This window comes from Aquarana catesbeiana, linkage group LG06 (assembly GCF_042186555.1).
Source record: "Aquarana catesbeiana isolate 2022-GZ linkage group LG06, ASM4218655v1, whole genome shotgun sequence".
Lineage (NCBI taxonomy): Eukaryota > Metazoa > Chordata > Amphibia > Anura > Ranidae > Aquarana > Aquarana catesbeiana.
In genome coordinates this window covers 75,078,672-75,093,186 of record NC_133329.1, presented here as the reverse complement: position 1 = coordinate 75,093,186, position 14,515 = coordinate 75,078,672, and the positions used below count along the sequence as shown (strand labels likewise).

The window sequence follows — 14,515 nt, the reverse complement described above, 5'->3', positions numbered from 1 at the left end:
TCAGCTGTGACATTGCGACGCTGGAAAGCTTTGTTCTAAGGTAAGTCTATCATAATGTGCTAATATGCGATGCAAATTAGCACATTATGACATTGCCTTGCAGGGATTTTTTTTTTGGTAATCAGTCACCTGCAGTTTAATAGCACTTTAAAAAAAAAAAAAAACGATAATTTCCCTTTATTTTTCACATTTCAGCTGTCAGTGGGCGAATCCCAGTGACAGCTGAAAGAACAGAGCCTGAAGGTATCAGTTTCAGGTTTCAGAATAAAAAGGAATAGATGGCTGTATAAGGAGGTAGTGATGAATCTCTTTATTGTAAAATCTGTAACATGAATAACACCACAAAACAGGAAAGCAGGTACAGGTAGAACTAGGTAGGTAGGGTCTACCTGTACCTGCTTTCCTGTTTTGTGGTGTTATTCAGGTTACGGATTTTACAATAAGGAGATTCATCACTACCTCGGTGTACAGCCATCTATTCCTTTTAATCCCAATTGCACGGCCGGTGACCCGAGGCTAGCACCCCTGGGAGGAGTCCATTCCCCAGCTTATCTGGTTCTGTCACTCACTTTTGGAACATTTGTATGAGTACCGATGCTTGTGCATATGCTTAGTATTGGCACGATACTGATATCAATGCAACTCTACTTATCCAGGCTCCCGCAGGAAAAAGTAATAAATGCACTTTTGTTTCCTGCAAAAAGATGTGCATTTATTTTTTTCTAAAAAAAAATGAACTTAGCCTTTAAAGCTTCTTTAGAGTTACAGCCAACGCCCCCCTTTAGGATCCGTACTCAGTCCTCCTAGTTGAAGGGCGTTTTCAAGTTTGAAGCTTTCCAACTGTTGAGTGGAATGGTCCCCCGACTCTGGATACAGATCGAATGACTAAGGGAAGCACGAGAATGTTTTGTTTGCAGGTATTTACCCGATTACCCTTGTGAGATCAGGAAGAATCTTCTTTTCACTTGTGAGGCAAAACCAACCACAGCTACCCACTTGAGTCCAAATGTTCTTATCTGCAATATTCTCATTGCTTTTTACAACTTAAGAGTGCGATCAGTCCTGGTTTAATATAATTACCAGCTTAATGACTGCAACATTACTCTAATCATTACAGTTCACATAACAGTTTATTATAAAAGAAAAAAAATGAAAAACAGACCATAGATTGCCTATATAGGACTTCTTTCTTTGCTCTGAAAGCCAAGACATCAGTGTCCTCACTCTCTCTGTGCTGGGGTCACCACTAACAGAACCATGATTTATGACACAATGAATACGGCTGGGGTCACAAGATATACGGGGGGTGGGGGGGTGAAACGTTCCCAGAAACAATGTACAAAGCAATTCGGCACTGAACTGATGCAGCAATCAGTCAGAAATTTTCATGATGCAGTATTCAGGTAATAATATGCACAGACATAAATGCTCTCCTGTGACCCCAGCCTTAATCCTAATGTGTTTATATGACAAAATTCTGAATGACAAAACTGTTAAAGGGTAAAGCTCTGTTTGTAAGAGCCTCCAATTTGATCAGAAGAGTGATCCTGTAACTCCACAACCAGCAGGGGGCAGCACTTGCTTTATTGAGGATAGGGAGAATATTACACAGGACGCAGGGGAGATCAGGACTACAGAAGAGATATAAGTGCTACAACAAGTTGATGTTTGTCTTACAATCATTCCTAATCTCTTGTCTCCCCCCAGCTCCCTCTGGGATGAGTTCATATGTGGGGGAAGGGGTTATTACCACCCCTCCTCATCTTCTTTTTTCATCTCTAGGATGTCTGTTACAATTCCAGTGCCGATAGTCTTGTTTCCGTCTCTCAAGGTAAATCGCTGACCCTTTTCCAAGACCATAGGCTGCCGGAGAGTCATTATTAGACCGGTGTCTTCACCTGGCATTACTAATTCCTGCAATAGAGAAGAGAGTCATTACTCCAAGATCTGAAAACCAATAGGAGGAGGAGTTGAGGGGGTGCAGTCTTCACTGCACACACATAACTTAGGGTTAAATCTTTACGGACTAAATCGCATCTAATGTCGTCTACCAACCTGGTACGTGTGTTGCATTAAAGTATTACTAAACCCAGGAGCCTGAATTCACTATATCTGGTCCCCCACAGTACACAGAACATGGAAATGTAATTATTTTAGTAAATATAAAACTGCTTAATACCTTTTCTCATCAGCAGTCTTGTGACTTTATCAGTCTGGTTAAAGCTTGCTAGAGGAGTTTCCATTCTCCCGAATGTCCTACGAGGCTGCATGACCCCTGACCCTCTATTTGGCCCTGGGCTAATCACATGCACCCTCCCAAGAAAAAAAAAAAAACTAGCAATACACACCAAACAGCATGGGCAGCTTGCCCCCTAGGCTCTGTTCTATCAGCAGATGGATTGGGGACAACAGAAGGAGGGGAGGTTTAGAGAAGACAGGATCAAACAGCCTTTTTACACAATCCAGAGGATTAACCCCTTGGGTTTCACAGTGAGTATAACAAGCATGCTTTCCTACATATAATATATATTACAGTTGTGGGTTTAGTAACACTTTAAGACTGTCCATTCAATTGTATAGGCTGCCAATGCACCAATATTTCCAAAGCAGTGAGCAAAGCAGGTGCATTTCTTTAGTGCATTAGGGTGTCACGTGCAACTGCAAAACATGGGTGTGAAAAGGTCTTTCAAGTGTATCATATTTATTTAGTTTTAGATTGAGTGGGAAGTTATGAAACAATTGGGGTTTATTTACTAAAACCGGTGAGTGAAAAATCTGGTGCAGCTCTGCATAGAAACCAGATCCAATTAGCTTCCAGTTTGTTTTTTTTGTTAAAGCTTAAAGTGGTTGTAAAGACAGAATGTTTTTTTATCTGAAAGCACTCTACATATCAAGATAAAAACCTTGTGTGTGTCAACCGCCCCAGGCCCAATACTCACCTGAGCCCATCTCGATCCAGCAATGTTGCACAAGAGCCTCCGCTGTCCGGGGACTCTCCCTCCTCGTTGGCTGAGACACTGCAACCAGTGCCATTGGCTCCTGCCACTGTCAAAGTCAGTGAGCCAATGAGGAGAGAGAGGAGGCGGGCCGAGCCATGGCTCCATGTCTGATTGGACACACAAAGCAGCGGCTCGGCTTCCCCCATACCAAGCTGCTTGCCGTGGGGGGCACTCAGCAGAAGAGAGGGGCCAGGAGTGACGGCAAGGGACCTGAGAAGAGGAGGATCTGGGCTGCTCTGTGCAAAACCATTACACAGAGCAGGTAAGTATACATTTTTGTTATTTTGTTTTTTTAAATAAAGACTTTAACCACTTGCCTACAGGGCACTTAAACCCCCTTCCTGCCCAGGCCAATTTTCAGCGCTGTCACTCTTTGAATGACAATTGCGCGGTCATTCTACACTGGACCCAAATGAAATTTTTATCATTTTTTTTCACACAAATAGAGCTTTCTTTTGGTGGTATTTAATCACTACTGGTCCTATTTGTTGCAAAAAAAAAAAAAAACAGAAGGTTTTCATAGTTTGTTATAAAAGTTTGCAAACAGGTCATTTTTCTCTTTCATTGATGGGCACAGATGAGGCAGCACTGGTTCTCTGTTCAGGACCGATGTCCCTCTGACAAAGGACGGTGATCGGGTTTTTTCTTCTCCTCACACTGGCTGACAGCTGATCACATGGTAAGGGATCAGGATCGGCCCCTTACTCCGATATATATGATCAGCCTTTAGTTGCACTTGGTCTATAAGCAGTTTGACTTTTGGGAAGATTTACCCTCCTTCATGACCAGGCCAATTTTTTTGCTTTTTGACACTGCGTTACTTTCAATGGCAATTGCGCGGCCATACAGTTTTATACACAAATAAAATTTATATCATTTTTTCCCCACAAATAAAGCTTTCTTTTGGCGGTATTCGATTGCCACTATGTTTTTTATTTTTTACGCTATAAACAAAAAAAGACTGAAAATTTTGAAAAACTAATTTTTACTTTCTGCTATAAAACATATCCATTTAAAAAAAACCTAAAATTTGTTCATAAATTTAGACCAATATGTATTTTGCTATATATGTTTGGTAAAAACAAATTCCCAATAAGCGTATATTAAAATTGATTTAAGCAAAAATTATAGCATCTGCAAACCATGGGATATTTTCATGGAATTTTTTATTTTTTTTGTTATACTAGAAAGGGTGGCAATCAGCGACATGGCGGGACTGCGATAGTATGACAAACAGTCTGACACCAAGTTTGTGGGAACCAGTGACACTAATACAGTGATCAGTGCTAAAAAATATGCACTGTCACTGTACTAATGACTGGCTGGAAAGGGGTTAACATCAGGGGCCATCAAAGGATTAAATGTGTGCCTAACCAGTGTTTTTGTATTTACTTTCAGGTACTTTCACCAAGGGATGTGCTGGATTTTACTCCCTGCTTTGCGGGGAAACAAAATCCAGCACATCCCCGCTGACAGGAGGGAGGTCTGCCTTGTTTACATATATGCAGAGCTCCGTCCTGTCCCTCTCCTCGCCGATTAGCAGGTGGCAGCGGACATCCATTGGCTGGCACCTGCGGATCACGCGCGCCCCCTACCTGGAAGTGCTGGATCATGTACTAGGTACGTAATCCGGAACAGGAGAGCCACTTTGCCGCCCTATATAACAGCGTTATGCAGTCGGCAAGTGGTTAATGGTGGACGCGGGCAAAAACAAACATGGACTTCCAAACATATTAAAACATCCTGAAGTCTAGTTTTGGAAATCAGCCAAAGTACCAATTATCCCTAGGGAGCACAAATGTGAGATCACCAATTTGTAAGGGGATCGTAGTAGATGTGATCTCCAGCAGTCTCATGTAATGTGTCTCCAAGTCTAGGGTTCCTGAACTGGGCTGTGCAGATCCTAAGGGTAGCAGAGCATCAGTGCCTCCAGCACTATATAAAAAGTAATGAAGCATCACACACCTTTCCTTGGGGTAGAGTGATTCTGACGGACATGTCCCAGGTCAGCGAGAACATGACGGGTAAGAAATTGCTGACGAAAGGCTTGTGACGTCCTCCTTCCTCTTTGCTGAGGATGTAAACCTAAAACACAGACGTTACCGTTGAAGCAACAGAGGGCAGCACGATGAAGGCATTCAGATGTTGAATACACAATGAGGGGTGAATATATTATGGAATTATGAAGTGTACCTGGGCCTGGACCTTCTGGTGAGGTTTGATTGAACCGGGCTTGCACATGACCATTCCTCGTCTCACGTCATCTCTTTTTAGCCCTCTGACCAGAGCCCCAAGGTTGTCCCCGGCCTCTGCTCGGTCCAGGTTCTTGTGGAACATCTCAATACCTGCAAAAAAAATGTCATTACCAAGGAGCGACATTGGTCATGTCATAAGCTATAATCTAACCAAAAAACAAAACACACACAACAATGAACTGGTGATGCAGAATTCAGAGTAGAAGTAAAAATCTGGGAGGTTATTATTTAACCACATCCTGTCCGGCCTATAACAAAAATGACAGCCAGGCCGTGGTTTGTCATGGGATGTCCTTCACAACATGCCGCTTGCGCACGCAGCACTGCGATCGGTGGCGAGATGTGTCGCTGGGACACACATCTCCGATCACAGTAAAGTGCCTATAATGTAGGTTCTTTTATTTTTATTGTAAAATTCTGTTTATTAAATTTTGCAATAAAAAACACAAAAAACAGTAAATGACAGCCTGATAACAGACTTCACACTACAAACATAACACAAAAGACCTCAGCACTGGGCTCCCTGTATAACCCTGAGACTGAAGACATAGGCTCTTTACCATGTGATCAGCTTTATCCAATCACAGCAGATCACAGTGTAAATAGGTGTCGGTGTTTGATCAGATTAAGCGACCCGTCGGAATTTGTAATGGAAGTGACGTTCCATCACCGCCATCTTGCTACACCCCTCCACAGTAAGGATACACTGAGAAGGGGGCAAGCGGACATCTTGTTACACCCACCGGAGTTTTGCATTTCACACTTATTTTTAACAGTAAACTGAGCTTTTGTGGTGAAATGCAGTATTTACAAATCCGTCAGACTGTTTACATGTTGAATTATAAAAGCAGCAGTGTTCTGTGAGATTAGCAAACCTGTAGAGATCAGCAGGTTTGCCTCTGCTTTTAAAATTCAACATCTAATCAATCCGTCGGATTTGTAAATACTGCATTTCGCTATATAAGCTCCGTTTACTGTTAAAAATAAGTGTGAAATGCAAAACTCTGGTGAGTGTAACAAGATGTCCGCTTACCCCCTTCTCAATGTATCCTTACTGTGGAGGAGTGCGGGGTGTAGTAAGATGACGGCGACATAACGTCACTTCCGTTACAAAATCTGACGGGTCGCCTAATCTTTCGAAACACCAGTTATCTGCATTCCTCTAATCACGCTGACAGTGCGTGATTAGTGGAGAGCTGATAAGCGGCTTTCCTGAGGTGGAAGGTCTGTGCCAGATAATCAGTGCAATCCCATCAGTGATGCCCACCAGTGTTGCCTATCAGTGCACATCAAAATTTTCTGTCTTTTTTCATTTGTTTAGCAAAAAATAAACTCAGTGGTGATTAAATACCACCAAAAGAAAGCTCTGTCTTATAATTTAAAAAAAAAAAAAAAAAAAAAAAAAAGGGGGGGGGTTTGTTTGTTTGGCTACAGCATTGCATGACCGCGCAATTATCCCATTATAATATATATATGTGTTTCCCTTCAAGAGCCGCCAGAGGGCGTGCATGGCGGGAGACCCGATGCGCTTCGCCGGCGGTTACGATCGCATGCACGAGAGGCAGGACAGGGATTTGTGTGTAAACGCACAAATCCCTGACCTGTCAGAGGGTAGGAGACAGATTGTGTGTTGTGTTCCTACTAAGTAGGAACAACGATCTGTCTCCTCTCCTAGTCAGTCCTATCCCCACAAAGTTAACTCCTTGATCGACCCCTTCCCTGCCAGTGACATTTATACAGTAATCAGTGCATAATTATAGCACTGATTGCTGTATGAATGTTAATGGTACCAAAATTGTGTCAAAAGTGTCTGATCTGTCCATCGCAATACCGCTAAAAATCGCAGATCACCGCCATTACTAGTAAAAAAATTAAATAAAAATATGCCATACATCATTCCCATAGTTCGTAGATGCTATAGCTTTTGCGCAAACCAATCAATATATGCTTATTGTGATTTTGTTTACCAAACATATGTAGAAGGTTACATATTGGCCTAAACTGATGAAGAAATTAGTTTTTTTTTAAACTTTTGGGGATATTTATTATAGCAAAAAGTTAAAAATATCAGAAACTGAAATAAAGTCAAAATTTCAGATTAGCACACCTTAAGATATACCATCTTCCTTGTAAGTTCCCCAATAGAACCGTGCACACAACAACAATCACTGACGTCCATGCAGGCCCCTTCCACGCTAAAACCAGCGCTTCACTTCCTAGCTGATAGGAGCTGTCCACCATTGAGGTCACAAGGAAATCCAATGTCAACCATCCAAAGAGTCCCCAGCCTCTCTGCCAGCATCTCGGTGGATTTGACTCCCATGAACAAACTACTTCTAAGGTGAACTTTCATATGAGATAAAGTTTAGGCTTTAACCCTTTCACGGTCACACACGTTTAAAAAAAAAAAAAATTTTTGTAGGCCTGCAGATTACATAAACCCTCAAAATATTAAATATTTTCTGAAAGCAGACACCGGGCCTAGAGAACAAAATAATAGGCAATTCCAATTTTTTACGTCACTAGGGTGGATCTAACGTGTGACGTCATTCTGCACGAGCCGGTTGGATGGTTTCGCGTCTGTGCTTTTTACCACTGCTTATTGACTTCAGGATACATGTAAGCACACTTTTTAATTAAAGAGATACTTTTTAAACTTTATCACGCTATGTGGCTTCTCATTTTTCATGCATTACATGCCTGGCAATTAATCATGGGGGATGTGGAGTACTTGTTAGATCCAATTGCAGCATTGGGGACACTGCAGCCACTCCCTTTCTGATGGAATCTTTTGATCATCATCAGATATCTGGATGGTAAGAGCATCAGCTATCCGATGGACACCATAAATGCAGTTTGAGCTCTATAACCTGAGATCTCTTATCTGGTAAGAGGCCCGTGCATTTCTATTGGGAGGGAGGAGCATCTTGTTTGCACTGGAGCACTTTTTTTTTTACACCTGGATTAGCACGGATTTATTGATTATGAACTTTTTTACGTTTTTTTTTTTTTACTTTTGATCAAATTTATTGTGTGTGTGTGTATATATTTTTATATATTTGAGAAGTATTTGTTAGCAATCATTTCACATTTTTTAAATTAACATTTTGCACATGTTAAAAGCACTTTATTTAAAAGGGATATCGCACCAGTTATTTTCACCAAGTTTGTTAAATCCAGTATTCAGGATTTGGTTGCAGCAATCCTTTTCTTCACAACGGCAAGGTTCACCTTTTTAAATATGTTTGTAAATAATCCCTGGTATCTTTCCGAGCTCCCACCACTTCATCTCCCCTTGTATTTATAGTATCCCATCTCCTTATGCAAATCTGCAGCTCTACATGCATTATAAGTGTACAATTCTTTAAAACTGTTCACTACTGTCTGGAAGCGATCACATTCACATGTTCGGCACAGGGTTGTCTGATGGAATGATTTATGTCTACAGAACCTATGTTGCATACAGCCATAAAAATCCTAGAATTTTTTTTTACCGCTGTCTAAAAAGCAGCCCTGAAAGCAACTCTATTGAGTTGAGCAGGAATAAGCAGAAGTAAAACAAATCTCTATCACAAAAAATATAAACATATCCTTTAAATGAGTCCTAGAATGAGAATGGTCTGGTGCAGGATGACCTCTATGGAGTCAGCACTCAAGAGTTGGTTGGGCAGATGGATGGTCCCTGGGAATGGCTGCAACCAGCATCCCCCTAACCCCATCTCAGACGAACTGACCATTAATATCTGCCAGTGACACACATGCCTCACCGTAAACAAAGATAAACTATGGAGGATCACCTGTTACCACGGATTTGATGTGTTTGCTGCGGCCGACAAATTCACACTCGTCTCCCTTCTTAATTGTACCCCGTTCCAGAGTTCCGGTCACCACGGTGCCTCGGCCTGCAATCCAAACACAAATCATGAACTAGGAGTTGAGAGGTGTGAACATTAAACCAAGCAGTTTTTGTTTTGTTTTTTAAATCGAGGAGTCTTATCAAGTCAGCCACTCACTGTGCAAAATATATAAAAAATAACAACAATTGTGTTCAATGCACATCTTCCATGACCTCATAAATGGCTTTTGCAAAATAATCTAAATAAACTATTCCATGTGTAATTATTTTACATGACCTGGCCTAAAAATTGGCTACAGCTAAGAACTGATATTAAAGGATAAGTTCACCTTTGGGAACATGTTCCATCGGTTTTTAGGGTGGAACATGTAACATGTTCCCACTGCTGCAGACGCTGCCTGATCCCCCTCCCCCCCTTTCCCTGTGACAGCAGTACAGGAAGTTGTTCCCCCTACTAGCTGTCACATTTTTAAATCAGCGCAGCCATGCAGGGCTCCGCCCATGCGACCAGCCGCATCCTTTGCAGCCGTCGGCTTGTAGTTCTCAGTGAACTAAAAATGGCACCATGGGGTGCTGTGGAGCACAGTGTTAGTTTATTGATTGTCCTGTCAGACTGTATCTGCTGATCGCTGGTGCAATGCTTTACAGGCTAAATAAAATAAATAAAATGCACATTTTTTTTATCTGCGAAAATTTTTCGAGTCCCCTCCCGCCGCTTGTAAAAGCAATTCATTGGCTAATTAGCCACTAGGATTGTTTTTACAAGAAAGCCAACCACCAAATAAATACTCAAAAGTCCAGTAACTTATTAGAACGTCACTGGTTGGCAAGTGGTAAAAAGGTCAGAGACTGATGTGGTTCTGTATTGCCTGTAAACATGAGGAATGACTAATAGGAGCGCATCTGAAATTCCATCTGCAGAACAGCTCCTGGCAGAGAAGAAGCCTTATACCTGGAATCGAATATACAGACTCCACCGGCAGCAGGAAGGGTTTATCCAACTCTCGTGCAGGGATAGGAATGTAACTGTCCACGGCATCCAGGAGCTTCATAATGGAGGTCAGCCCAAGCTCTGGATTCTTGTTCTGTGGAATAAACACAAACCCGCTTTTTAATATAACTCAAAAGGGAAAAGAAAAAAAAAAGGTGGATACGATACCCCCCTAGCAACCAGTCACAATTCAGCTATCATTTTAGAAAACATTAAGATCAGTCTGTGCTATTACATTATACCAGGGTAGGAGAAACATAGACCCTCCATAAAGTTTTTATTGGTACCCATTGGAAATATTCATTACTCAATCCTACCCGGTGACAGTTGTTAATGGGAGAGAAAGAAAGGGGGAAGTCCTAAGTGTCAGAGTTATCCCCAGAGTAAGCGATAAGGGGAAATTCTCCAATTGAGACACCTGTAGTCTTCCAACTTCCTGTTACATTCCTGGGATAGAAGGTGACGGCAAAATAAATAACATGCTGGGTTTTAATCCTTAAAGGGGTTGTAAACCTTCGTGTTTTTCACCTTAAGGCCCCTTTCACACTGTCGGCCCGTTCAGGTCCGCCGAAAAAACTGACAGGCGGACCTGAACGGGCTCTCCATGTTAGTCTATGGAGCGACGGATGTCAGTGGTGACATTGTCCACTGACATCCGACCCGATCCGCTAAAATCAGACTGATGGCCCTACGTTTGCATCCGTCCCTGGTGGATCGGGTGAGATCTGATGAAAACGGACATGCTGTCCGTTTTCGTCCGATCTCTCCATAGCAACCAGCGGCGCTCGACAAGCTCCTCCCCGCTCAGTGAGCAGAGAGGGACCTGTCATCCGCCGGCTCAGCGGAGAGATCTCCCACTGAGCTGGCGGATTCCGTGGCAGCGTATCCGCCTCGTGGGAATGAAGCCTAATGCATCCTATGCATTACAAGGTGAAAAAACTTCTGACACTGACCGAAAGAAAGAATGGTAGGCATTTTGCCTTTTTTTTATCCTACCCAAAACACACTGACACCACTTGAAACTTTATTTTAAATTCTACCTAAAATATACTGACCGTGACCTTTGACCCCGACCAACAATAACACTGGCAATCTTGAGCTTGTTATTTATTTTTTATTTTAAAATTTGTACTTTAATTTTTTTTTTTTTTTTTTTTTACACATTTTGGTTTGTTTACAATGCTACTCCTGCAAGAAGAGGAAGATGCAATGCATCTTTCTTTTCATTCAGAAGAGAAAGAAAAAACACAGGGTGGGTCCACAGTGACTGATCACTGTGATAACCAATCAGAGGCTATCACAGCCATCGAGTAACCCGGAACGGACAGCCCCGGCTCCCAATCGTTGGCGAGAGCCTATTCTGTGCCGTGCAGTGCGCTCTCAGCACAAAAAGGAAGCTACGCATATATGCAGACCCACGGAGAAAAGCCCACTTCCGTGAAGCCGCGTATATGTGTGCGGTCGGCGCGAAAGGGGTTAATAATTTGAAGAAAACCCATCACAGGAGAAACACGTTGTCCCCTAATTTCTGACAAGAATTTTATTCAGAAAAAGCTATTTGCCTGGCTATCATGCTGAGCCTCTGTCTTTAATACTTTCAGTCACTATCCCAGAACAAGTATCCAAGAGAGTAACTCGCAACTACTCCTACTTTCCTCATCTGTATAAAAGAGCCAGGCAGCAAGTTTTTCCAGAAGATCAGCGGTGCAGCCTCTATATTTCTCATGCTAGATGTACTTTGGGACCAAATAATCAAATTCCCTCTAAGCCAAAAAAAATAAAAAGTATAAAAAGCAAAAAACACAGCACTTCTTAGATCTGTACCTCCAGAGCACACAGCGCAGAGCCGATGATCACAGGCGTGTTCTCTCCATCATATCCGAATTCTGTCAGCAGCTCTCTGATCTCCAGCTCCACCAGATCCAGCATCTCCTTGTCATCGACGGCGTCTGCTTTGTTAATGTAAACCACGATGTGCTGCACCCCGATCTGCAAAGGGAAGGAAAAATTGCAGAACAGTGCACATTATGGATAGAATACTGACATAATGATACAAAGAACTACAGATAGAACTATGACTGATATACGATACGGATATCCTGATAGGCAACCCCACAGAGGCTCAACATATTCTTCTGCCTAATGCAGCAGGATATTTAGTTTCTCTTGAGAGAGGCTGGCTTCTATTCAAGCAAAAGATTGGAGTGCTGATCTTTACTCTGGACAGGCCACACACACACACATGAAAAACCACACCTGAGTAACTCTGCTGAGCTCCCATTCAGGTGTGTTTTTTCATTCAGCCCTTCATTTCCACCATCCGGCATATACACCTAGCAACACATCAGTGAACCCGATCCCACTTTGTGACTTGGCGGACATATTGACCTCATATATCTAGCAGCTGTCTATCTGATCCATTACATCTCCACAGCCCCAACATCTAGTCTTCGGCTCCATCTGGGGTAGCCTTTGCAGGACTGGTTGGAGTCGGCCCACACTGGGTGTGGTGTTGGAGTAGATCGGATTTTGGCCCATGTGATGTATGCCTTTGGTCTTTGCAACATGCGCCTGCGACTTCCAATTTGGAAGACTATTCATAGTGTTAATTCAGGGCACCTCTGAAGAAGGAATCCTGAAACGCGTAAGCTACCTGTATTTTGTCTTTTTTCCTTCATACTATGTATGGCATGTCTGTATCCATATATTTTTAATCATTGTCCATGATATATGTTTTTTACATTTTTATACCAATAAAACTGAGATTTTATACTACTTTTTGGTTCTCAAGTTCAGTGCCGCTACAGTCCCACCCTTGAGGGTATTTCTCTTTTTCATTTAACCAGGGGTGAAGGCACCCCATTCATTTTAGCCACTATCCATATCTACCACTGTATATTTTGCTGACTTTTGCACATTCAATCACTAGGATCTCTCTTATCCAAATGGACTGTCTTTTTTTGGAGTATATGTTTATGTATCACATTGATGGACTTATTTGAAAATTGTTATACATTTTAGAGTTCATGTTGTATGTTTCTATTGATTATCTGTTTGAGAAGCGCACCTGGTCACTTTTCTATTTAACACTTGAGTCCTATTATTCAGACTTACTGGGTAGTGGCTCTCTTAATTTCATATTTTATATTATATATATATATAAAAAATAAATTATAATATATTACACACACACGTTTGGAAAATTTTTAATTTTCTTATATCTTTTGGAAGTGGTAAGGCCGACACGGTTTTCACTCACCTTTTAGTTAAGTGGATAAACTCAGGCTTTTGTCTTATTAATAAACATCTAGGGTAATCAAAATGTTAAATGTGTGCCTACCCATGGTTTGTGTGTTTATTAGGTGCTGCTCTTACTAAGCGATGTGCTGGGTTTTATTACCTGCTTTGCAGGGAAACAAAATTCAGCACATCCCCACTGACAGGACAGTTTGTTGTTTACTTTGGCAGAGCTCTGTTCTGTTCGCCTCACTGATCAGGGAGTGCTGGCGGACATCCATTGGCTGGCACCCGCTGATCGGCTTCTGCTGTGACTAATCACAGCAGAAGCGGCACACACGCACCCCCTAAATGGAAATGCCGCATCACGCACAGGAGAGCTGTGCATTTTCACAAGGAGGGGGTAGTCAATTGCATAACCAACCCAGTAATCCCCTAGCTACAGTGGAACCTCGGATTGCGAGTAACGCGGTTAACGAGCGTTTCGCAATACAAGCATTGTATTTTTAAAAATCGTAACTCTGTTTGCGAGTGTCGTCTCGCAAAACGAGCAGGATTCAGGCCAAAGCAGTGTGTAGTACCGCCTTTGGCCTCAGGTGGGGGGACGCCGGAACCGAGCAGAGCCGAACGTCACATTCGCAAATGCACGGAAAGGCCCGAGTACAGCACACGTCTGACCTTGGCAAATCTCACGTAGGAAGTCTTTCCAAGGTTTGCCGAGGTCCACCGAAGTGTCCTCGGGCCTTTTCGGCCGTTTCCAAGGCTCTCTTGCGCCCCCCGCCTCTGGCCGCATGCGGTATTGCATCCCTTTGAAGTCAATGCGGAACAAATTATTTTCGTTTCCATTGACTTCAATGGGAAAACTCGCTTTGGTAGAAGAAATCTGGACTTTTCTGGAATTTTTATAGGTATTTAAGCCTGTGTGCCAAATAGACATCCCGGTCTTACCTGTTTAGACAGCAACAAGTGTTCCCGTGTCTGTGGCATCTGTCCGTCTGTGGCTGCCACCACCAGGATACAGCCGTCCATCTGGGATGTCCCGGTAATCATATTCTGCACAAAGGAGGCCAACCTTTAGTGTATTAACCACAGAAGATACTCAGGTCAAAGCTTAAAAGTGAGATGAACACGAGAAACCCCACCTTGACATAGTCGGCGTGCCCTGGACAGTCCGTGT

General features: G+C 42.5%; 1 protein-coding gene across 1 annotated transcript; it reads right to left on the bottom strand.

Moving 5' to 3' along the window:
- Positions 1 to 1,111: 1,111 nt before the first annotated feature.
- On the bottom strand, positions 1,112 to 14,515 carry TUFM (Tu translation elongation factor, mitochondrial; the record flags this gene model as incomplete). Its single annotated transcript, XM_073636221.1, is given in 8 exon segments — positions 1,112 to 1,914; positions 4,965 to 5,084; positions 5,193 to 5,344; positions 9,052 to 9,156; positions 10,063 to 10,195; positions 11,926 to 12,090; positions 14,287 to 14,391; positions 14,481 to 14,515. Coding segments are annotated over 8 exon segments (983 nt in total), but the record flags the coding sequence as incomplete, so codon positions are not given.